At 36.3% G+C, this 23,985-nt stretch overlaps 1 protein-coding gene across 11 annotated transcripts in view; it reads right to left on the bottom strand.

Moving 5' to 3' along the window:
* SLIT2 (slit guidance ligand 2) overlaps window positions 1-23,985 on the bottom strand; it is a 264,559-nt gene that overhangs the window by 37,581 nt on the left and 202,993 nt on the right. For all 11 annotated transcript variants that reach the window (XM_032685983.1, XM_032685981.1, XM_032685984.1 and 8 more), the window contains 9 exons: window positions 19,390-19,533; window positions 17,686-17,829; window positions 16,388-16,554; window positions 15,471-15,603; window positions 11,152-11,220; window positions 8,697-8,768; window positions 8,403-8,474; window positions 6,956-7,027; window positions 4,404-4,567 (listed from right to left, as the gene is read on the bottom strand). In XM_032685983.1, coding sequence (XP_032541874.1) covers window positions 4,404-4,567; window positions 6,956-7,027; window positions 8,403-8,474; window positions 8,697-8,768; window positions 11,152-11,220; window positions 15,471-15,603; window positions 16,388-16,554; window positions 17,686-17,829; window positions 19,390-19,533 — 1,037 coding nt within the window. The remainder of the gene's footprint in view (window positions 1-4,403; window positions 4,568-6,955; window positions 7,028-8,402; window positions 8,475-8,696; window positions 8,769-11,151; window positions 11,221-15,470; window positions 15,604-16,387; window positions 16,555-17,685; window positions 17,830-19,389; window positions 19,534-23,985) is intronic.

Here is a 23,985-nt window from a genome sequence, read left to right as displayed (position 1 = left end):
ATATAAATATTTTTAGATATTTATTTATATTTCTGTTGTTTTACAATTTACAGCCATTTCATGGTGAGTTTTCAAGTTAGGGGCCATGTTTTTAATTTTTTTTTTTCAAACAACCAAAGAAATCGCTGGTTATCTGTTAAAAATTAGATATCCCCTGTGTATAAATAATGATTAATTTTCATAAACTTTGTGAGGAGGTTTGATTACTGTAAGAGAAAACAAGTGACTTTGCCAAATGCCTATTAAGAAAATAAACATACATTCTCTATCTCCAGTTCTATTGCCTGATGACATTACTGCCTCCAGCTTGATTTCAGATTCCCCCTATGAAAAAACCTCTTCAGTTATCCACAGGTGAACTGCATATTTTAAGGAATAACCAGCAATTTCTTCTAACTAGACAAAAAAACCGTGGGACCTACTAGTGCAAATGCCTGATTGCTCCTTAAGAGGTTTTACACTAAATGAGCCAAACTGCAGAGTTTTCCAAGCAAAAAGGGCTTTGCTGAGACATGGAGCTTTATTCTATTTTTAAACTTAGATTGCTTGACCTTCTTCTTTTTCTTTGCAAATTAATCTCAGATAAGTCACTGTAAAGGAGCTGGCGTGGAAGGAAGCCATGTGATTGTAAGGATTCAGTAGAGGGTATTAGACAAGGAGCAGATGACTTTTTTTTTTTTTAAATGTGCAGTTACTGGTATCCTTCTGTGTCACAGCTTGCAAGCAGGACATGGTAATATGTGATAACACATGTATTGTCTAAGCTACAATGTGTATGGATCACTGACTTTTTTTGTCTTCATTGCCTTACTTTGAAAGAGAAATCTCTACCTGCTTAAAGTATCTATTAGACCAGCACACAGGAGAGGTAGAAAAGTTGAAACAAACATCATAGAAGCAAAATCTAGAAAGTGCTGACTGCACTCTAGAGTATTGCTGATTATTGCTAAAGTATATTAAGGTGTTGTGTGAAAAAAAAATAAGGTGCAAGAGGTACATACTTAAAAATTTGTAAAACTGTGCTGTAGCCCAGGAGTCAATCCTTCCTTCTTTTTATTTTAAACATCATATCCTCTTATCTACTTTTCATGGAATAAAACGCTAATTAATTGGCATGAATTAAAAAACATTCAGTCTTTTTCCCAAACAGATTAGCGATTCAAATTTCACTTCAAAAACAGAGACAGAAAATGGGAACCCAAGTCTCAGCAAGATAGTAAACAACACTGTCTGATTTTGTACTGTGTTTATTTCAAACTATTATGTATGTAGTGTCCAATACAAATTAATATTTTGATTTATTCTTCAGTTGTAAGATTAAAAAATGCAAAGGCAGTTCTGGAGCCTATTGTCATTTTCACTGTACTGTTCCTTTCTTCTTTCTGCTTGTATGTGTTAAAAGACTTGTACATGAAAAAGAATTTGGTTCACAACCTATTGTTTCATTTTTCATATTGTAGGCATATATGTTCTTGAATAAACTCTAAGTGGAAAAAAATTCTTCTGTAACAGTGAAAAACTAATAGCATTTTATTGAAAAACACAGATACACACATCTATGTGTGTACAGATAGCTACAATAGCTATCTAAGTTTTTTTTAAGGAAAATCATGACACAAACCCTCTCAAACTAGCTTGCAGAGAAACCTGTTGAAAGGAAAACTTTGAGCTCTGACATTTTATGACTCCTCTCTTGCACCAATATCTACACTGCTAATGAAATCACCAATTTTAGTACAATGCAATGGAAATAATAATTTCAGTTAGATAATTTTCAGACCTCAAACTCAGACTTTTAAAATAACAAAATGGTTCATACAATATGCTAAACAATATATAATGAATAGTCAGCTGTAAATTCATCACAGGGGGAAACAAACAGTAAACATGCATGTCTTAGGAAAGAAGTCTGCTTGAGGTACACAAAAGGAAGGTCAGAAGGTACATTCTTAATAAGATCATCCATTTCAGATCTATTTACAACCTTACCTGGTACCAGAAAACCACAAGGCCCTGGAATCTCTAGAAGCAGGGCATGGATGGTTAAGAGGCAAAAGTAAAAGATTGAGAAGCTGTTAGAGGCCACGTGAAAGAAAAAGACAGAAAAAGAAAGAAAAAGAAAGAGAGAAAAAGAAAGGGAGAAAGAGAGAAAAAGAAAGAGAGAGAAAAAGAAAGAGAGAGAAAAAGAGAGAAAAAGTGAGAAAAAGAGAGAAAAAGAGAAAAAGAAAGAAAGAAAGAAAAAACCCACCCATAAACATAGAAAAATAACTGAAAGAAGAAAATGTTAAGAGATGATTCCTCGAGTAAAAGAATTCATAAAATTAGAGTAAGGTACAGTGATTTTATGGAGCTTTACAACTGAGATGAGACTTTATTTTAAAATGCCATTTTCATTGGGAACTATGCATTATGTAGGTAAAATCTGAGCACCAATTTCACTTGCAATTGAATCCACAGACACCAAAAGGAGGGAATTACAAATTACTCTTTTTCCGTAAATATATATACTGTAGCAGATATTCTGAAAATAGCCCTCTCACTCATAGCCTAAAATGTTGGTTCTAATAGGAGTATAGCATCTACTTCTATTATTCAGCAATACATTTTTAAGCAAAAGATAAAATTACTTATCTTTGAGTAACAGACACATAATGTCTTATAGGGCCATCATGTCATTGAAAAGGTGCTGATTTGCAACCTGTAATTAGGAGGATCTTCATAGGACAATACAAGAAAAACTATTTTCTCTCAAAGGTATCCATAATATTAGATCTCCACTCTTGGAAGTGAAACAAACACACAGTTCTTACCCTGAACAATAATATAAAGGATATTTTCTGATGGGCAAGAGGGAGTAAGATATACTCTCTGGATTGTCTGACAGAAATATAATAATGACTGAAGGCATTGGTTTTAAACTATCAGAACTGGATACAGTTTTTAAAACTATCAAAACTGGAAAAAAACTAAGCAGATCCTTCATGTCCATACAAATATTCTTTCACTTATATCCCTACAACAGCGTGCAATAAGAGCATATCTGCAATAATGTTCAGTGGATGCTTGTAAAGAAAATGACCAGATTGGCTAGCAAATGTCCTATGTAAAACCAAGCTAAGAGACTTTGCAACAGATGAGTATCATATGCAATGAACACTGGCATGACCTCAGAGATGTACTGCTGAAAAACTGGAAGGGGATTTGGAAGGACGAAAGCTTCACTGGAATTACAAGTAATGAGATGGGTTCCAGTGGTTTTTGTTCACAAAAAAAAAAGAAAAAGAAAAAAAAAGTTTCTGACAGGTCTAAAGATAAGACTAAATAGGTTGAACGTGCAGTAAAGAACAACTTTAAATGAGACAAACTCTGACGAAGTCCCACTGCTTTTTTAAGATGAAAATTACAAAGGGATTAAGCTCACATTTGAAGATACGCTAACAGATGAATAAATCAAAACAGCTTGAAGATTATCTAGATGCTGAGAATCAGTTAATTCTACAAGATTAAAGATCATATTTATCCAATGCCTCAGAAACTACTATGAGCTTTGTAATGGTTTACAGGTATAAGAACACATTTTTTTTTTAAATTGGGATTTCAGTGTTTCTAAATAAGGACCCAGAAAAATGTGGCTACAGTAGCAGTTTTGTGTGTTTTCAAAATAATTAAGAATGGAGAAATGAATGGAATAGAAGAAGATTAAACAATAAACAAACCAAATTCTCACTTGATGTAAGTAAAAAAGGAACTTTTCTAAAAAGAAATAGTACAGTTCAGAAAAAGGAATTAACAGTAACATGAGTTGTGATATAAATGCCAGCAACACTGGCACCAACATGGGTATAAATACCCTGAGAAACCTGCCCATTTAACAACATTTTAGAATGAGACTTCTATAGATTATCACATTCCTTTATCTACTTTTTTGTTGTTGCTTTTTTTTTCTTTTTTATACTTTCTTCTGAAATATAAGAGGAGGCGCTCTGGCCATATTGATGCATTTCATTTCAGACCACAAGGATTATAGATGTATTTACAGTTTTTACTCTAAATGGTTGGGAGGAAAAAGGCCAAGGGAAGTGTACATGTTTAAACTGTAGTTCATGGCTGAGGCAGTACAAAGTACATTTGTACATCATGTACTGAGGAATACTGTACTGCAAATCCAAAGACTTTTTTCTCCTACTATTTTAAAAGATATAGGCATTGAAACCTTTAAAATAAATGCAGTTCCTGAATGGAACCAATGACTACATCCCTAAGTATGAGGAATAATGATGACAAGGTTTAGTGAAGATGCTATAATAAATGTATTTAGAGCACACAACAGTCTTAATTTACAGTTTAACTATTTGTAAAAATTCAAAACTGACACTTCAAAGAGAAAAAAGTAGCACCAGTACCTTGGCAAGTAAATTTTTTAGAAGGAGTTGTGAGAAGAAGTTTATCTGCCATTTCTCCAGGACCAGCACAACGTGCAATACCAGGTTCTTTGTATTCTGATTTTACCCAGTCAGATAGCCACTGCATGTTGCAATCACAATAAAGAGGATTTGCTCCAATAGCCCTGTGGAAAATAGACAAATGAAAAAGGAAATCAAGCTTTACATGGTTGCTTTTTAAAAGAGAATCCAGAAAACAGGCTGGCAAAAAACCATTCAAATCACAAACCTACTCTCCCACCACCAAAATGCCTGTAAGAGCACTAAGTGTCTCGATTTGGGTTCTGGATCAAGAAGTGATAGTTTTATCAGCAAACTTGATCCAGAAATCTCACTATTCTTAACTGCACCAGGTGTGAACTTTGGTGAGCTTATACTAACTAGCTCTGTTTCACCATTGGTATGTAATGGCAAAGATGAGCTGCATGAGCAGAATGAAATTGATACTGGGATTAGGTTAGCAAGAATAAAGTATTTCTTCCGAAGTAGCCAACACAAGTACACAGAGTTGCGCCCTGATATTTTTCTTTTTCAGTTTATGGCTCCCAGGCTGGTATAAACCATCTGTTTTTAAGCTTCCAAATTTGATTTAATTATTTCCTCTTTGGAGCTCTCCCACTGAACTCACAACTATGTGCAGAATTCTGTAAGAGTTCTCTGCTGCACAAGTAAATAAAACTACATTACCGTTATGAAAACACATCCATTTCTTTAAATGATGATCTTTCTGATTTTTTTAATTAAAAAAATTCAGCTGGAGATTTTCAGAATTAATTTCTGTAACAGCTTTTTAAGTTTTTATTTTCTCTGCTAGAAACCATAAATACTCTTAAAAGTCTGAGAACAATGATACATTATGTAGTTAATTTGGAGGACAGAAGCATTGTGCTATTCTATAAAGATATAGTATGTTCCATATACTTATGTTCCTTTTAAGAAATGCAATAATCACAGAACTTTAAACAGATAATCTCAACATGTGCAAACACTGTCAAATTGCAGTATTAGAACATCCTCCTTCTCCAGATGTTTCAGTACTTTTTTTCGGATTGTTGCACAGTTTGGGTCAGTGGGTCTTCTAGAGATATAAGAAAGTCTCTGACAAGCAAAGGCAATAGAAACTACCAGTGCTGAAACACTCTTTTCCGCCCCAGTGAGCAGGAAGCTTTCTCATAATTTTCCTACATTACAGCTGAACTCAAGAAAATATACGTATTTGTTTAGTCAGGCTTAAGTCAGAGCAGTAACAAAAATAAGACTTAGTGACAGGGAACTTCCCATGCAAGGAGAAACCTAGAATTTTTCCACTCCATATGTACAGGAGTCAATGGCAGCCTGAATTGAGATAACACAATTGCCCTGCTAAAATCAGAGTGTTAGCAAGTATAACTGGCAGCCATTAAGAAAAAAATACCGGCAATACCAATCAAACTGATATAAGTTTTACTAATACTTCCTATAGATAAGCTAGTTGAATAGTAGCATTTGAATGAATTATCAACAACTGAAAGCTTAATCAGTATCAAATTTCTGAGAAATGTCCAATAGTGAACCAGAAACAGATAACTAGATTTTTAACAACTGTTCAGAAACTTAAAATCCCAGATACATCTAAAGGTACTAGTCAAATTACTTCTCAAAGACTTAATAACTACCCATAAACACAACAAGATTTGCAGAAGGCAGCTTGTTCTAATTTAGGTTCCCACTGAAAATTAAAAACCGAAAAACATTGCCTCAAACTATATTCTGAAATCAGATGCCATGTGTTTAATGTCAACTTAACAGACACCAACACAGAATCACAGAATAATTTAGGGCACTCTGGAGGTCATCTAGTCTCACCTCCTGCACAAAGCAGGGCTACCTGCACAGTCAGGGTTGCTCAGGGCTGTGTCCAGCTGAGCTGTGAAAATCACTAGGGATGGAGATTCTCCTGCTTCTTTCGGCAACCTGTTCTAAAGCTGAACCATCCTCACAGTGAAGAATTTTTCACTATGTTCAATCACATTTTCCTTGTTGCAGGTTGCGATGGTTTACTCCTATACTGTGCACCTCTGAGAAAAAACTGTCTCCAACACTGCTGTAATTGTCAAAGGCTTAAAGACTATTAGAGCTCCTTGGCATCCCCTTCTCCAGGCTAGATAAACCCAGTTCCTGTAGACTCTCCTCACAGCTCACACTGTTTGTCCCACACTGCTTTGTGCTGGAGAAACTGAACACATATTCCAGATGTGGCCTTAGGAGGGCCAAGCAGAAGGGAGTGATCAGTCTCCTGGCTACTCACTTTGTAGTTCAGCCCAGTGTCCTTAGCCTTCATAGCCATTAGGGCACATGGCACACAAGTTTAATTTGCAGCCCAGAAGCAGGCCCAGGATTTTTCTCTGGCTAGCCCCCAGCCTCTAGAGATGCATGTGCTTCTTCCAGAGAAGTCCTTTGCATCCTGTCTTTGTTTGATTATAGGAAATTTGCTAAACGTAACAAAAAAATACAGTTAACGTCTGAATACTCACAGGTGGGATAATGCTGAAAGATCATTAAAGGCTCCTTCAGGAACAACAGAAATATCATTGCCATGTAAAGACCTTAAAAAGAAAATAAACACAATATATGCATAAAAATCAACTGGTTAACTTGGCAAATTTCATCTTCTGTAAACAGTTTTCAGCTTTTCACATTTTCTTCTTCCAATTCCAGTTCCTTGGTGTTTCCAGCTGCTTGTTTGGAGTTTTTTTTAAGCTCTAACTGGCAGCCTACTTGTCATTCGATTTTTTGCATCCTGAATTTTCATAAGAAATGTAAATACTGAGATTATTTTAAAATTAACAAATAAAAGTTAATAAAGTAGGTACACTTCTATAAAGTACTAATTGGATTTAGAGATAGCAGAAGAGTTATTAATTATTTTTTTGCAACTCCCTGAAATTCTCATTAATTATGTCCATATGTTCTTTCAAATCTTTCATGGATTTGTGGAAAATACAGGTATTGACTGTTCATTAATATAAATATTAAGGCTGTTGTCCTAATTTGATAGTAGAGGTAGAGAATGAAAGACTTCATTAAGCATCAATACTGAGAATAGTGTTATCTCTCTCGTAGCAAGCCTGCACAAAAATATCACCCCTTTTCTATAAATTCATTCAGTTACATGAATATCTAACACATATAAAATTATGGCTCTTGAAATTTTCCATATTTATATTAAATAACTGAAGTTATGAGAGCACACTTAAATAATGCCATACTTGAGACATTTAATCCAACTAAGCTCTTAAATGGTTATAAATTACCCAAATGAAAGCTAAAATTACATGTTCTACTGGGGACTTTTGAAAAAGATTTTTTGCAGGCTTTTTTCTTAATGACAAACTGAAGCTGTAAATTAGACTGACTGTTCTTTATTTTCCTTTGTCCCTTTCCATGGCTTTCAACTATGTTTTTCTTAGTGGTAAAATGGAAAGTCTTCTTGGAACCGAAAAGTAATGTTATTGATTTTCAATAGTTAACCATGATGCCATTGTTTTGGAAATACTCCCACATTAAATGAAACAAGACAGAAAGAAATTTAGTGCTGGAATAAAATATTTAAAATTCAACTGCAAATCCGTCTCATATATACTGATAGAATTTATGCATATGGCATTTTTGCTAGATCTTAATGCTTATAACAAGGAAAAACGTAACACAAAAAAATAAATATGGGTAAAATTAGAAAGCAGAAAAATAAAAAGTGTATGTCTGTATATAAAATGTTCTCTGGGGTCACGTAACTTCTTGTGAAGCATTTTGAGATTATACTTTCCAAGAATGAAGCCACTTACATTTTTAAGGCTATGTAATTATCACTTCTCAAATATTTGACAAGTTTTAAAAGCTGCTAACTTCCTACGGATCTGCTATCTGCTGTACACAAATAAAAATTCTGTAAAATAGCAGTGATTAAAAAATAATACTTACAACAACCTAAGTGATTTCAGCCCATCAAAAGTCCGTGCAGGGATACATCTTAGGCGGTTGTAACTAAGAATTCTGAAAACATATAAAATACCGTCAGCAAGTGTATCAGCCATTCAGTAAACAATGCAGAGTATGACCAAAATCAGCTTTTGCACACAGCTAGTTAGGAAACAAGTTATTTTACAGCCTCCAAAACAAGCAAGCTTTAATATCAACTAAATGCCCAGTCTTTCCAAGACCAAAAAACCCCACTGTAACGCTTTCAAAGAGTCACTGTTACATGTTTAAACTTACAAGGTGAGCAGCTGAGTCATGTTGCTGAAGCTCTGATTAGAAAGAGTGCTGATTCTGTTGTTACTTAAATCTCTAAAAAATAAATTCAGAAATTCAGACCTTAAAATGACTGCCCAGTCCTGAAACACTGTAAGTTAAATTGACAGACACATTATCTGTATTAGTAGAAGTAGTATCATCCCTTGATATCAATATTTAAAGCAGCATCTATTTTTATTCACATGCCATATACAAACTGAGCAATTGTTTAGCTTGATCAATGAAAAGCATTTTCATTTCAACACAGATGAAAAAGCAGCCCAATGCATTCTTATACAATAGCAAAGTCCATCATGCTACAGAGTTAATAATGCAATCCTACATGAACTCCAGTACAAAACCGAAAGTGATGTTTTAAAGTGGAAGCCATTCTAGCCATGTCCCTAATGACACCTGAGTAAAGATCATCTAATACTCTACTTAACACTTACATGCTGAAGACATTGAAGCCCAGAGCTATTATTGTAAAGAATTCTATCTAAGATTTATAGAGAAAGCCTTAATATCTTTCTTCATCAATATTCTGATGAATAAAATCTAAAGCACAAGTATGATGAGAGCTGGAGTGGTATGCTGGTAGTTTCATAGAAGCTGTATTAAATGTGAATAGTGCCTGTTCTTTATTCTCATATTGTGCTTTACTTTTCATTCTATGTTGACTATTTCACTATTGCTTACTGTATTTTGTGGTGAAATACTGCCTTTGTTTCTGAGGGAATCTTGATATTTTAACTTAAGAGTATGGTTGAATAGATATGCAATATACATATTTGTCTGCTTGAAATTTTCATTAAAGACTCATAACAATAAACGTATTAGGCAAGTATAACAAAGCAATCTATTCAAAAGAGAAAGAAAAAGTTAAAAATAAACAAATTTCCTTGTTAATCTGGAACTCAGGAGACTCGTGTGCAATACTATGGTCACAGAAGGACTATCCATAGTGGCCTTGTTTTTCAAACACAGCTGAAGAACATTCTCAACTTCCTAACAGCAGTATGAGTAAACATACAGAAGAATTTAAAATATTGTGCCCCACAGGTCTTATAAATGGAGACAATACTGATTTGCATTTTATTTATTGTTCACCTCTAATTTTTTGTATTACATTTGTCTGCTAAATTGTTTGTGTGAGTTTTCTGATTACGAAGTAAAATGATACAGTTTCTGGCTGCATTGATCAAAACTAGACCATGAGTATTTAACCTCTGTGACTGAAGCCTTGTCACTTTGCTTCTAAGTAACCTCATCTCTAGACATATATCCAGTCTCCACTGATACTCTTACTGCACACAGTCCACCATACAGAGGTTTCTCATACAGAGGTTCCAAAGTATATATTTTATGTGTGCTGCAAATTAGATCTTGTATAACTTCCCTAAACAATTCACAAAGACTTCCTACAGGATCTACACTGCATACATTTGAGAAGATTGCAAGGTTTTTTTTCCTGATGTTATTTGAAAAATAGAATATTTGTAAAGTTGTTTTTTTTTAATTTATCATTGTGACTATTTTTGTCTAGCATGAGGGAAATAAAGGAAATCGAGCTCTTGCTTTTGAATGCCAAACTATTTTCAAATTTTGCAGCAAAGCTCTAAACCCAATCAAAAAGAAATTTAAGGGATTCTGTTATTCCCCTCCCCTTTTCATTCTGATTATAACGAAACCAAAAACTGCTTTCAGAGTGTAACACAGTTCAACCTCAGCTGGTATAAATTTTTATAGTCCTAACAAAGACCATGGAATTACAGCCACTTACATCTACATCTTCCTGTTTCTCTCACTGTACACTTAGAAGGTACAGAAATCATATTCATACCATTCATGAAGTAGAGGTAATAAATTTTAGAGCAACTAATGATTTGCCTCAAATCACATAGTGAGTCAGTGACGGAGTTGTCAGTAAGGCATCTTATACAAGCTCTCTTCTTGAGTCATGAAAACCATATATTGTGGGACAAACAGAATATGTGGCATTCCTACACAAAGCATAGCATGGAGCGAAGCATACCACTGAATGCTTCTTCTGTAAATTAAATCATTCTAGTGCTTTCATGGAGCTGTGTTAAAAATGCTGTATTACCCTAACACCTTACTCTAATTACCCTGACTTTATAAGATCTTATGTCTCTTTTGTGGGTAACTATAATTTCTGGTTATTTACTTTGTGATGTAATCACTGGAGTGAAATACCCCTGTTCATAAAATGTGACCAAGTCTACTATATGTAAGAAGTGATAAGTGGAATAAAATATCCACAGTTATAAAACATGGTTGGGTATTATATTTGCTGAAAGATATGATATATTTTACAGGCTTTTTCTTATACATAAAATCAGGTATAATTGAGTAGGGTATTTTGTTTTGTTTAGTTTTTAATTCCAGTAGAGAAAGTTGCTTTAAAACTACTTACATGAGTGTTAAATGCTTGTAGTTGGAAAGTTCTTTCGGAACAAGGGTAAACTGATTTCCATCCAAATAACTAAAAGAAGAAAATAAAACAAATAGTATTATGCATTTCATTAAAATAGTAGCATCTTCATCCACTAATCTCAGAATCCAACAGTAAAGTTAATAGCAAATGAACACATACTATTTCTATTTTAAAAGAAAGCTTGCTTACAAATTTTGGTTTTTAGAGACACAACTGAGGCTCTGTAGCCTAAGATTCAAATGCTACTATATCATATATCATTAATATTGTGAAGTAACAGTAATAAACCCCAACTCTTACATAATAGTTTCTATTATTTCATAGAGACTCTGCAAAATGAGGTCTTTATCGTCTCCATTTCCCACACACCTATAGCTAAAAAGTAAATCTGACTTCTGCAAGTCACATTAAGTGTGGATTTTGAGCTATCATAAACAGAAGCAGATCCTGATATTACAGAGACAGTCCTTTACAGCTGAAACAGCAAGGTCTGCTCTTAGCTCTAACAGTAAATTCATTTGTCATGCCTGTAAGTTCAGGTCACCTTCCCTAATTTATCCCTGTATATTTCATGATACATTGGTAATTAACATACGACAATCCTATTCCTATGGAGTACATTATGGACTAAAGAGAGTCATCAACTACCGTTCACTAGAAAAGTTAGATTCCGCTCCCCTCCCCCTGCACTCCCCCTTTGTAGGTTCACAGCTCCTCTATTATACTGCTCACTCTTCTCTGATGCTCATAATTCTCAATAACAGACTTGTTCATCCTTAGAGTTAATGGGTACAGAGCCATCAAACTATATCAGCACCCACGTTACAGGTAAAGAAAGGCAACAAGCTTTGCCTAAAAAGCTCCCAGTGTGCAGCCAGACATAGCAAAGTCGGAGTGGAGGGGTTCTTCATGTAAACAGGGCAAGTAGTTTAGAGATGATAAGAAGTGCTGAATTAACCTGGTTCTTTGAAATGAAGCAGATAGGGGCAAGAAGATTAGAGGTCTTTAGTTTCTCAACTGGGGCAAATGACTTGCTCATGGTAGTACTACTTATGTCTCCTGGAACCCAAGTGAGAACTACACCCTTATTATTCCAATACAAAGACATTTTAGCCATCCAAATACTTGGAACATGCTTGAGTTAAGAGCGGCCTTTGATAGAGACTTTTTTACTTTTATTTTGAGCCTAATGTCTTTATGTGTGCTGCAACATCTTTGGAAACTTTTCTCTTAACTAAATGGATGAGCTGACACTCAGTTAAACTTAATGAAATAACCATCTACCTCTAATAGAAAAAGCTCTCTTTCTCTCCTATTTTTTTAATATATTTATTTTTTTTTTTGTCCTTGGACTGTGCCTTCTTAGGGCTGCTTGCCAAATCCAAAATACATGTCCCAAGAAGTTTTATAGTTACACTATGTTAATGGCATCTCACAAATGGTGGTGAATAGAGCACGGGCTCATATAATTAATTATAAAAAAAACAAACCAACTTTTAAACTTTTTGAAGAAGTAAGTATTGTGAGGAAATTCTTCTATGACAGATAAATTAGGTTATATTGCTTTAGCTTCATTAGAACAGAAGTACTACAAGTATCCACTTGCCTGATAAAAACTCCTCCTTGTTCAAAGGAAGTAACTATTAAGATATTTTATAAAACACATGAAAAATACATCTCAGAAGAGTTATGCATGCTAGTGAGCAAGAAGAATCAATTAGTATGCAACTGTTAACAGAAACCACCTCCACTATCCTCTTGAAAAAGATGCTAAATTGTATGCTTAGATACTAATTAAAGCACACAAAATTGTACACAAATGAATTTTCAATCACAAGGTTCCACTTGCAATTCCAAAAATATCTCTCTCTGGCTGCTTAGTTTTACATTGCATTGATGACCTTACATTGCCAAATTGTATTTATTATACCAGACTATATTCAATGAAGCAATCTTCTCTTTGAGAAAAAAAAAACAAAACCCACCAAAACCAAAACCTAATGAAGTAAGTTATAGGTTTATTAGCTGTATTATTAGTTGTATGCTAATTTGAGTTCTTAGCAATTTCATTTTATTAACAATTAATGCTTTTTGGATGCTATTATGCACCAGACTAATGGTGGAGAGACATCTCAGAATCTTCTACATAATACCAAACTGTAAAACAGTCATGTTTTTTGGTGTCACTTTAGTCACTTTTTTAGTAACTTAAGATACACAGTTATGATGTCTTCTGCAAAAGCACTACACTAACCAGGTATTATGAAACCTTATTAAATACTTACCATATATAACACAAACCAACCTTTTTTCTTGTAAATAATTTTTTATCTATTTCTTTCAATATGTGACCTATCTGATCAAGATTCAAAACAATTGAATAACTCAATTTTTATATTTGTGTTTTCCCTTTCGTAATGCATAAAAATTGACTTATCTAGTCTTATGAGTAGCTTATTCAGTTATTATCTTCAAACAATACAAGCTCTTTTTTATATCAGTGTTAATGTCCACCTGCATATTCAAATTATACGTTTCATAAAATGCAATCTTAAATATTTTTCTCCCAGAAAAATGTATCAAAAGATTAATAAAATATCCCAGATTGTATATTGTATTCCTTACTGCCTGTGCGTAAAGGAAAATTTTCTAGTATTTCGGTATTTTTGAAATATCACAAACTATCATAATCACTGAATTACAGAATATCTTGAGTTGGAAGGATCACAGAATCACAGAATTTTTATGGTTGGAAGGGACCTCTGGGGATCATCCAGTCCAATCCCCTGCCAAAGCAGGGACACCTAGAGCAGGTGACACAGGAACTTATTCAGGTGGGTTTCAAATGACTCCAGAGAGGGAGACTCCACAACCTCCCTGGGCAGCCTGTTCCAGTGCTCTGCCACCCTCAATGTAAAGAAGTTCTTCCTCATGTTGTGGAAGAACTCACGTTGAGTTCTTGTGGTTTATTTACGGTCAATGCTCCTTCTCCTGTCGCTGGGCACCACTGAAAGAGTCTGGCACTATCCTCTTGACACCCACTTTTGAGATATTTGTATGCATCAATGAGATCCCCTCTCAAGTCTTCTCTAGACTAAACAGGCCCAGATCCTGCAGTCTCCCCTCATAAGAGAGATTTCCCAGACCCCTAAACATCTTAATGACCCTCTGCTGGAGACCAGAATTGAACGTAATACTTTTGACACATTTAAAAAAACTCTCTTTATTGTCCCCAACAGTACTGGCCAGTTTCAACTCCAATTTGGCTTTGGCTGCACCCATTTTCTTCCCACAGTGGTAAGGAGCACCTCTATATTCCTCCCATTTCACCTGACCTTTTTTCCACTGGACATCCACTTTACATTTTTGCCTCATCTCCAGAAGATGCTTGCTTAGCCCAGGCAGCCTTCTGCCTCACCTACCTGACTTCTGATATTTTCCAAATGCTTGCTCTTTTGCTCTTAGCAGGTGGTACTTAAAAGTGACCAGCACTGATGAATTCCAGTACCCTCAAAAACATTTCCCATGGGGATCTTACTCACTAGTTCCCTGAGCAGTCTGAAGTCTGATCTCCTCATATCCATAGCTGAAGTTTTGCTGGCACTTTTCCTTCTGTCAGCAGAGATTTTAAACTCAACTGCTTCATGATCACTGCGGCCAAGATGGACACCAGCTGCACTTCACTCACAAGACTGTCTTATTAACAAGTAACAAATCAAAGAGAGCACCTTTCCTAGTCAGCTCCCTTAGTACCATAAAGCTATTGTCCAGGTGCTTTTGGAATCTTCTGGACCTGTTTGTGCCAGCTGTGTGGTATTCCCAGTTAACATCTGGCAACTTGAACTCCTCGATAAAGATGAAGGCTGTTGATTTAGAGGATTAGGGTGGTTGACTGTTGATTTGGAGCTATAAAAGAAGTAACTTAGAGGTATAAAACCCACATTCAATATGGAAGTTTATTAACACATTAATATATTGTTTTCTTTTTGCTTTTTTATGTAATTGAACTTCAGTCCTTAACCAGTGACCAGAGGTTAATCAGATTCACTGTTGTCCATACTTTAACCCATTTTAACATGATATCCACATTCAGCTATACGATGGTTCAGTGTTAATTCAAACTTAACCTCAAATTTCTCAAGATGATGTGAAAGTCTTTATAAAGTGGTATATTAACAAATTTCGATTCATCTACTGAATTCAATTCTTTGTTTCCTTTTCCCCTTATTCTTGAACCTGACAATACAAATCTGACACTTTCATAATTTTCATAAAAGGGAAAAAAGGGTGCCACTTACAGTTCAGTTACATCTTTTGGGATGCCTTTAGGCAAAGCTTTTAGGCCTTTGTTGCTGCAGCGAACTACTGTGTCCAGACAAGTACATTCTGCAGGACAGCGGGACAGTGGAGAGCAGCTATTGTCATCATTTCCTGGTTAATAAAAATGAACAGATGCTAAGTTTGCTAATAAATGTCACTTCAATATTAGCAATGATAGCCCACATAGATTTTCTTTAACTAAACATGTTATTTCTACATTATAATATCTCAAGGTAGGGAAAAAATCACATTAGCTCTGTAAACCATTGCTCCAAGAATTTACATTTCAGGTGATGCTTTACTTAGTACAATGCTGTTTTACTAGGAAAGAATGCTATTATATGGAAAAAAAATCATTAAAGAAAGAATAAAACCCGAAATGAAAGAAAATAAAATTAACAAACTATTAAAAACAGTCTCTTTAAAAAAAAGATACAGCCTTGAAAATTGCAAACTATTAATGCAGTAAATGGAAGCATGTGTGAAAAATGCAAGATAGCAGCCTTTTTTTTTCTTTATTAAGCATTAGTGAAGTCACAAGATAGGCAAAATGTCATGTTATTTGATCAAATAACCTGAAAGCATGCTTGATTCAAGCATCAGCATTTGAAAATATTCTCATCTCAACTTTAACATTTGATTAGTTTTTTGTATTGTTTCTAAATTATTATTTACAGTACTAAATATAGACATGAAAAACTTTTGAAAGCATATATACAACAGCCTGTGCTTGCTGATCATACAAAAATGAGTGGAAGATATTTAAACTGATATAGAAACAGCACAGAGTGCAGATGAAGTTCTTTAAAGCACAATTCTTTGGGATCTGTGGGAATAATTACACTATACACATGAAAGCTGAAATTATAAAAGGTTCAAATATTAATTTTCTTACCATCATCACATGTAAAATCCTGAATTGCCACATCCTGGATAGGAATCTCTTTGAGGAAGTAGGGTTTTTGGCAGCGAGGGTTCCCCGTCACAATGCGTTTCTTCCTTAGCCAGTCTCCAAGCCACGCGAGATGGCAGTTGCAGTTGAAGGGATTGGCCAAGAGGTTTCTGAGAACCACAGGAAAGTTCACCTCAGGTGACACCATCTTTTCATCCTAAGCATTCTATTTTTATTTTCAAAAAGCTGAGCTTAAACTCTGTTCTTCAAACAGTACTACGTACAAACCATAGATGAAAGCTGTAATTTAGGCTCTGTGTGAGGAATCTTGATACAACTCATTTGGAAATAATTTAAAACTGTCAAAGACCTGAGTTCATGTCAAGCCACTCTGTATTGATAATGCAATAATTTCATATAGAGATGCAGGCTGATTACTTTACATTATTAGCTTTAACGTGACAACAGCTATTCCGTTAATTTACCATAACAGGATTTCCATTTTTATTTGCTCCAGAGAATAAGTTTCCCATCTGAAGTGACAGCTAAGTTGATTACATGCCAGTTACAAAAATGAATCTACTTCCAAAAGTCCAGTACTTTTGGCATCTCCTTACTTCAGCACACATCTATCAATGATTCTATTATCTATAAACATGTCATCCTTAATATGCAAAATTAGTGACTGGGTGCAAGGTGTCACTTTTTGCGTAAAAAGGGGATTAAGTACTTTCCTGAATTATGCTACCTACAACCTGCATTTCTTCATTAAACTGTGGTAGCTTTGCTCACTGTTTTCACTTAAATTACATCACATTTAAAGAAAAAAAGGGATTTTTTAAAATAGAAAATGAGGCTGAAGGTTCATTATAAAACATGTATGAATTAAGATTCTCAGCAGGTCAAAGAAATTTAAGATAGTAATTGGGTGGCACAGGGCAGAAAGGCAGACAACATGGTGATTCAACCAGCTGTGATTGTGCGTTGCCTACCCAAAATGTGGCTTTCAACCCGGTTTTGGAGCAGTGGGCTTCTGTGAGGGGGGCGAGCAGGATGTTTTTCCTGCCTTCTCAGGCACTTCTGGAAACCAGTCTAATGCTGCATCACAGGGCACCATGAAAACACACTCTTCAAGTGCCCAAGACGGCCCAGAGAATAAACTTTCCTAAAAATCCCTCTATAAACTTTTTTTTTTCCTTACCTTTAACTTTTTTTCATTTACAGAGCAAATAATTAAGGGATAGGCCCCCAAAATGTCAGAGACTTAAATTTGGCTACAGTAAAAGACGAATGTGACTTACAAAGTAGAGAGCGAATGCAGTGTGTCGAAGGAGCCGGGGGCCACGGTGGTGATCTGGTTGTCATACAGTGAGAGCAGACGGACAGAGCTCAGGCCCGTGAAGCTGTCGTTTCCCACACAGCTCACCCGGTTGCTCCTCAGCATCCTGAGAAAGAAGGATCAGCATTTCTTAGTTTAGCCCAAACAGGGGCAGGAGCTGAAGTGGTTGCTGGAGCAAGGGCCAAGAGGAATGGGCTGCCACCAGTGAAGGGACCACAAGTGCAGTGACCCTTGTGCCACCTGTCACCTCACTGAAGGGACTGGGTGCAGTGTGTGTGGAGGTGACTGGAGGACAGAAAGGTAGGTGGGTGGGTAGGTTTCACAGAGGCAAGGGGTGCTTCACAGAATCACAGAATGGGTAAGGTTGGAAAGGACCACCAGAGGTCATCTGGTCAAACCTCCCTGCTCAAGCAGGATCCCCTAGAGCATGTTACTCAGGACTGTGTCCAGATGGCTTTTGAGCATCTCCAGAGGAGACTCCACAATGCCCTTTAGTAACCTGTTCCAGTTTTCCCTAAGCATTTTTATTTTCAATACCAGAATCAATAATAATGGGTTTTTAACTGAAAAGGAATGAAACTGATTGAAATTCCCCAAATCAGACATACACAGGAGCCCCATCTTCATGTTTCCAAGGCTAATGACTCCAGAACTGCTATGTATACAGAGCAGAAGCTTGTACCAGATGACCTCCTCCTGAGGCCCCTTTGACCCCACTTTTCTTAGGAAAATTCTAGAAACTACTTCTACTGCATTCTGAAGTATTTAATTTAAATGAAATCAGGCTAACCTGACTCCTCCTAAGCATGATTCGAAGGTTTAATACAAATTTCAGAATACTAAGTAAGAAATACCTATTCTAAAATCTCTCATTTCTATAAAACTTATGAGCTTTGAAGTTTGTTGTTCTCGTCTCTGTCCATCAAGAAAGAATAATTTTTCCCCATGCTCTTGTCTAAGATTAGCTGCTTTAAATAATTTTAGCAGCTTTTACTGCAATTGTAGACCTGATTTATTAAATACACCTAACGTCTATGGACAGTTGAAGCCCCAAAGACCATTTAATTTTGGTTCTGCTCTGCAGATCAGAAGGACAGGATCTCTGAAAAAGGCCAAGAAGCTGTAGATTGTATAAACATCTATTTTTTTTGAGTGGAAAGAACTGAACTGCCTCATGGAAAGAATGAAATGAGTTCAAGCTATAGAGCTTTTAATCCTCCCTTCACTGTTGAAATGACATAAAAATTACTTAGGGGAGAATAATTTCCCACATTTCAATATCCACCCGAACAATTTTTTCCTCTAGCAAAATTCTCAGTAATGGCTGAGCTGATTTGAATCAGACTTCATTATGTAGAATGTGTAATTTCTGTGCAAAATTCTGTTACTTTGATGCAGATGATTCTTCCCATTTCCACTTCTGAAGTTGGATGTTTACCCATTCTCAACTGCTTCATCATTTTAGAAGACTTATTATACCCATAATTAATAATCAACAAATTAATATAATATATAACTTCTTGTATAATAGGAACAAAAACTAAGATATGCTTAAATAATCCATAGTTAATTCTCCAAAATCAATTTTTTTAGGACATATAAAATATTACTTCCAAAAATACCTGGAAGAAAGTAAGAATAAAAACACCCAAATAATTACACTTACAGTGTTTTGAGACTTTCTAGTCCTTTGAACATTTTGTGTCGAACACTTTCCAAGCGGTTGCTGGTGAGTAATAGTTCATTCACACCAGAGGCTCCATCAAATGCCCCTTCTTCGATATCTGTAATCTTGTTATTGCTCAGGTTTCTATTACACATTAACAGAAACAGAGAAGAACATGTTTTCTTTTATAAATACCCTACATTAACTGTTAAATGCTGTAGACTGGGTGAAATTTCAAGACACTAAGTTAGAATCATAGAATCACTAAGGTTGAAAAAGACCTCCAGGATGATCAAATTGCATCAAACCTTGATGCAATAACCAAGTTATTGTATAAAAGCAACAAATATATCATTCAAATTCAAACCAATGAAAGCAAAATTCAATACTCTTCTAATTAAAGAAGTAAAGATTTTTAAAGCAATCTTTGGAAGATGTTTTTAAATAATGGCAATTACCCAGTCCATGCTGTTGTCACACAAGAACATTTTTTCATAATTTTGAATCTTGTCAGTAGCTGTATATTTTTTCAGGTCTCCAGTCTTTGTAGCATTTTTAGATGAATAAATAACAAAATGATACCATATGAATACAGCACAGCTAACCTCTCTGGTTTCTTTATTTTATCTCACTAGACAAATGTAAGAAATCAGTATAAACAGCAACATATGCAAATGAAATGTGCGAATATAAACAGTACATGAAATGGTAATAATTTATGACATTAGTCAGAAAGGATTGTTTATAAGCAAGATAGTTCATTTATCTGCAATTTGCATGCAAAGTGGATAAAAATGTGAGAAAATGACCTAAAATACTGCCAAAATATTTAGTGTTTACTATTTCAGTTGAAATATGGAAATTACATCCCAAATGGGCAGTATCTGTACTATACATATATAAAAGCATACATACTCAACAACACGCATTTTCTTAAATATTTTTCATGTCACATGAAACAAACAAAACAAAATGAGAATAACTATTTACATATATTACAGAAGTAGATATCTACACACTAAACAGTTATAATACACCAGTGATTTTTCAAAAGCTCTTAAAAACACTCAGAGACAATGTAAAAAGGAAGTGAAGCTAAAGACTTCATTTGAATTAATTGTGCTGGGAAGAAAATTAAACATGTTTTGATGCAATTTCTAGAGCAGCATTTTAATCTTCCAAAACAAGAACGATAGTATTTGTTAAAACAAAAATTCATATGCCTGTCAGAATGAATGGGTGCCTTTATCTATGACAAGGAAAACAAGGAGTTGTGCCTTAATCTTTAGTGCTGGTTACTCTTTCTAGCCTAGCTGAAATTTATTGTACACCTTGTCTGTGATGAAGGATACAATCATAGAATCATGGAATCAGTTAGGTTGGATAGGACTTTTGATATCATAAAGTCCAAGCATTTAACCCACCACTGCAAAGCCCCTCCCAAAAACATGCCCCTAAGTCTTTTAAATCCCTCCAGGGACGGTGACTCCACCACTTTCCTGTGTGGCCTGTTCTAATGCTTGACAGCCCTTTCCATGGAGAAATTTTTCCTAATATCCAATGTAACCTTCCCTGATGCAATTTGACATAATTTCCTCTCATCCTGTCACTTGTCTTGGGAGAAGAGGTCAACTCCCATCTCACTACAACCTCCTTTCAGGTAGTTGTAGAGAGCAATAAGGTCACCCCCAAGCCTCGCCTCCTTTTCTCCAGGCTAAAGAACCCCAATTTCCTAAGCTGCTCCTCATCGGACTTGGACTCCACACCCTTCAACAGTGTTGCTGCCCTTCTCTGGACTCACTCCAGCACCTCAATGTATTGTTTGTAGAAAGGGGTCCAAAACAGAATACAATACTCAAGATGTGGACTCACCAGTGCCAAGTACAGAGGGCCAATCACTTCATTAGACCTGCTGGCCACATTATTTCTGATATAGGCCAGGATGGCACTGGCCTTCTTAACCACCTGGGCACATGCCAGCTCCTGTTCACCTGGATGTTGACCAGTGCCTCCAGGTCCTTTTCTGATGGGCCATTTTCCAGCCACTCATCCCCAAGCCTGTAGCAATGCATGGGAATGTTGTGACCAAAGTGCAGGACCCGGCACGAGGACTTGTTGAGCCTATACCATTGGCCTCTGCCCATCAATGCAGCCTGTCCAGATTCCCCTGCAGAACCTTCGTGCCCTCCAGCAGATCAACACTCCTGCCCAGCTTGGTGTTGTCTGCAAACTTGCAGAGAGTGCATTTAATCTCTTTGCCCAGATAATCGATAAAGATATTAAACAGGATTGGCCTCAACACTGAGCCCTGGAGAACACCACTTGTGACTGTCTGCCAACTGGATTTAACTCCATTCACCACCACTCTCTGGGCCTGGCCATCCAGCCGGTTTTCTACCCAGCAGAGTATACGTCCATCCAAGCCATAAGCAGCCCGTTTATCCAGGAGAATGCTGTGGGAAATGGTGTCAAAGGCTTTACTAAAGTCTAAGTAGATAACATCCACAATCATTGCTTTCATTTAGTTTCACAGTGGAGCTGTTCAGTCTTCTGTAAGGTGCTGCAGAAGACTGGAAGCAAGAAACTCATTATTTCTTATCTCAGTTGGCTTATCCATGTCAAGCCCTTAGTTTCCTAAAATCTTTTTTGCTCCTGGTGTAATATGGATACTACTTCACCCACTTCACACAGATATTTTAAGTATTAATGTTGCATAGCTAATCTATGTTGCAGTGCATACACATGCTTTAGTAGTGATGAACCATCAAATTAGTGAAACATTTAGGCCTCAATTTTTCAATGTCATCTGTGCAGAAAGTCCTTTTGAACCTCCAGAAGAAATATGAGCTCCACAAAAATATAGAATTCACTCATATTGGTGTCTCTGTAGCATCAGTACCTCACTGCTTTCCAGTGATGCTTAAGTATTCACTGTATTAATCTCTGAATGAAAGAATGTTGTGACAACTGGTAACTATATTAGGAAGTTACAGAGCAGTACTATTAAAATAGTGAACCTTTCATTAACATTTTTTCAATTTTGTCAATTTTGTCCTTCCTCAAATAACCAGATTTCAAAGCCCTTGGGAGTTTCAGCAGACAGTTATACCGAGATTGATTAATACTCTTCCTTTTCTTTTGTCTTGAACACCTCCTCAACTTAAAAAAATATTCTTAAATACGAAGAGCTCGTATATGTATAAATGTGTGTATAAATGTGTATATGTATGCATGTCTATGTATGACACATCAAGTTTTTTATTAATTTCATAGGATCATACAATCACAGAACAGTTTGGGGAAGGGACCTTAAATATCATTTAGTTCCAACTCCTCTGCAGGGCCATCTTTCACCAGATCAGGTTGCTCAGGGCCCCATCCAACCTTGTCCTCAACACTTCCAGGGATGGGGTATCCACAACTTCTCTGAGCAACCTTTTCCAGTGCCTCATCACCCTCAGAGTAAAGAATTTCTTTCTGATATCTAATCTAAACATACTGTCTTTGAGTTTAAACCCATTCCCCCTTGTCCTATCACTATATGCCCTTGTAAAAAGTCCCTCTCCATCTTTGTTGTAGGCTCCCTTCAGGTACTGCAACATCACAATTAGGTCAACCTGCAGCCTTCTCTTCTCCGGGCTGAACAAACCTAATTCTGTCAGCCTTTCCTCATAGGAGAGGTTCTCCATCCTCCCTAATCATCTTGGTGGTCCTTTTCTGGACTTGTTGCAACAGGTTCAGGTCCTACCTGTGCTGGGGACCCCTCAGCTGGATGCAGCATGCCACACGAGGTTTCACCAAAGTGAGGCAGAGGGGCAGAATCACATCCCTTGACCTAATGGCCACACTGCTTTGATGCAGCTCAGGATATGATTGGCTTTCTGGACTGCAAGTGCACATTGCTGGCTCATGTCGAGCTTCTGATCAACCAATATCCCTTTTGATTTGTTCATCCCCCAGCCTGTACTGATACTGGGAGTTGCCTTGACCCAGGTGCAGCATCTTCCACTTGGTCTTGTTAAACCTCATGAGATTCCCAAGGACTCATTTCTTGACCTTGTCCAGGTCCCTCTGGATGGCATCCCATCCTTCAGGTGTGTTAACTGCACCACTCAACTTGGTGTCATCTGAAAACATGCTCAGGGTGCACTCAATCCCCTTGTCTATGTCATTGATGAAGACACTAAAAAGCACTGATCCCTGTACGGACCCTGAGGGACACGATTAGTCATTGATGTCCATGTCCACTAAGCCATTGACCACTGTCCTCTGGAAGCCATAGTCCAAACAATTTCTCAGCCATCTAATAGTCCATCATCGAATTCATCTCCCTCCAATTTAGAGAGAAGGATGCTGTGGGGGACCATGTCAAAGGCTTTACAGAAATCCAGATAAATGCCATCTGTAGCCCTTCCCTTGTCCACTGATTCTTCATATTGATACTTGATATTTCAAAAGTACACTACAGCTGTAAAATGTGCCAATCTGAGATTCCTAGAGAATGAAGAAAGCTGTATAGAACAAGAACATTGTTGTGCCAGACATTCCTATATTCTTTTTTCTTTAAGTATCTCAGCCCAATCCAAAATGGCAAGG

Source organism: Chiroxiphia lanceolata, chromosome 4, assembly GCF_009829145.1.
Source record: "Chiroxiphia lanceolata isolate bChiLan1 chromosome 4, bChiLan1.pri, whole genome shotgun sequence".
NCBI classification, from domain to species: Eukaryota; Metazoa; Chordata; class Aves; order Passeriformes; family Pipridae; genus Chiroxiphia; species Chiroxiphia lanceolata.
Note: the sequence above shows the minus strand (reverse complement) of the source record. Positions and strands in the feature narration are given on the sequence as shown.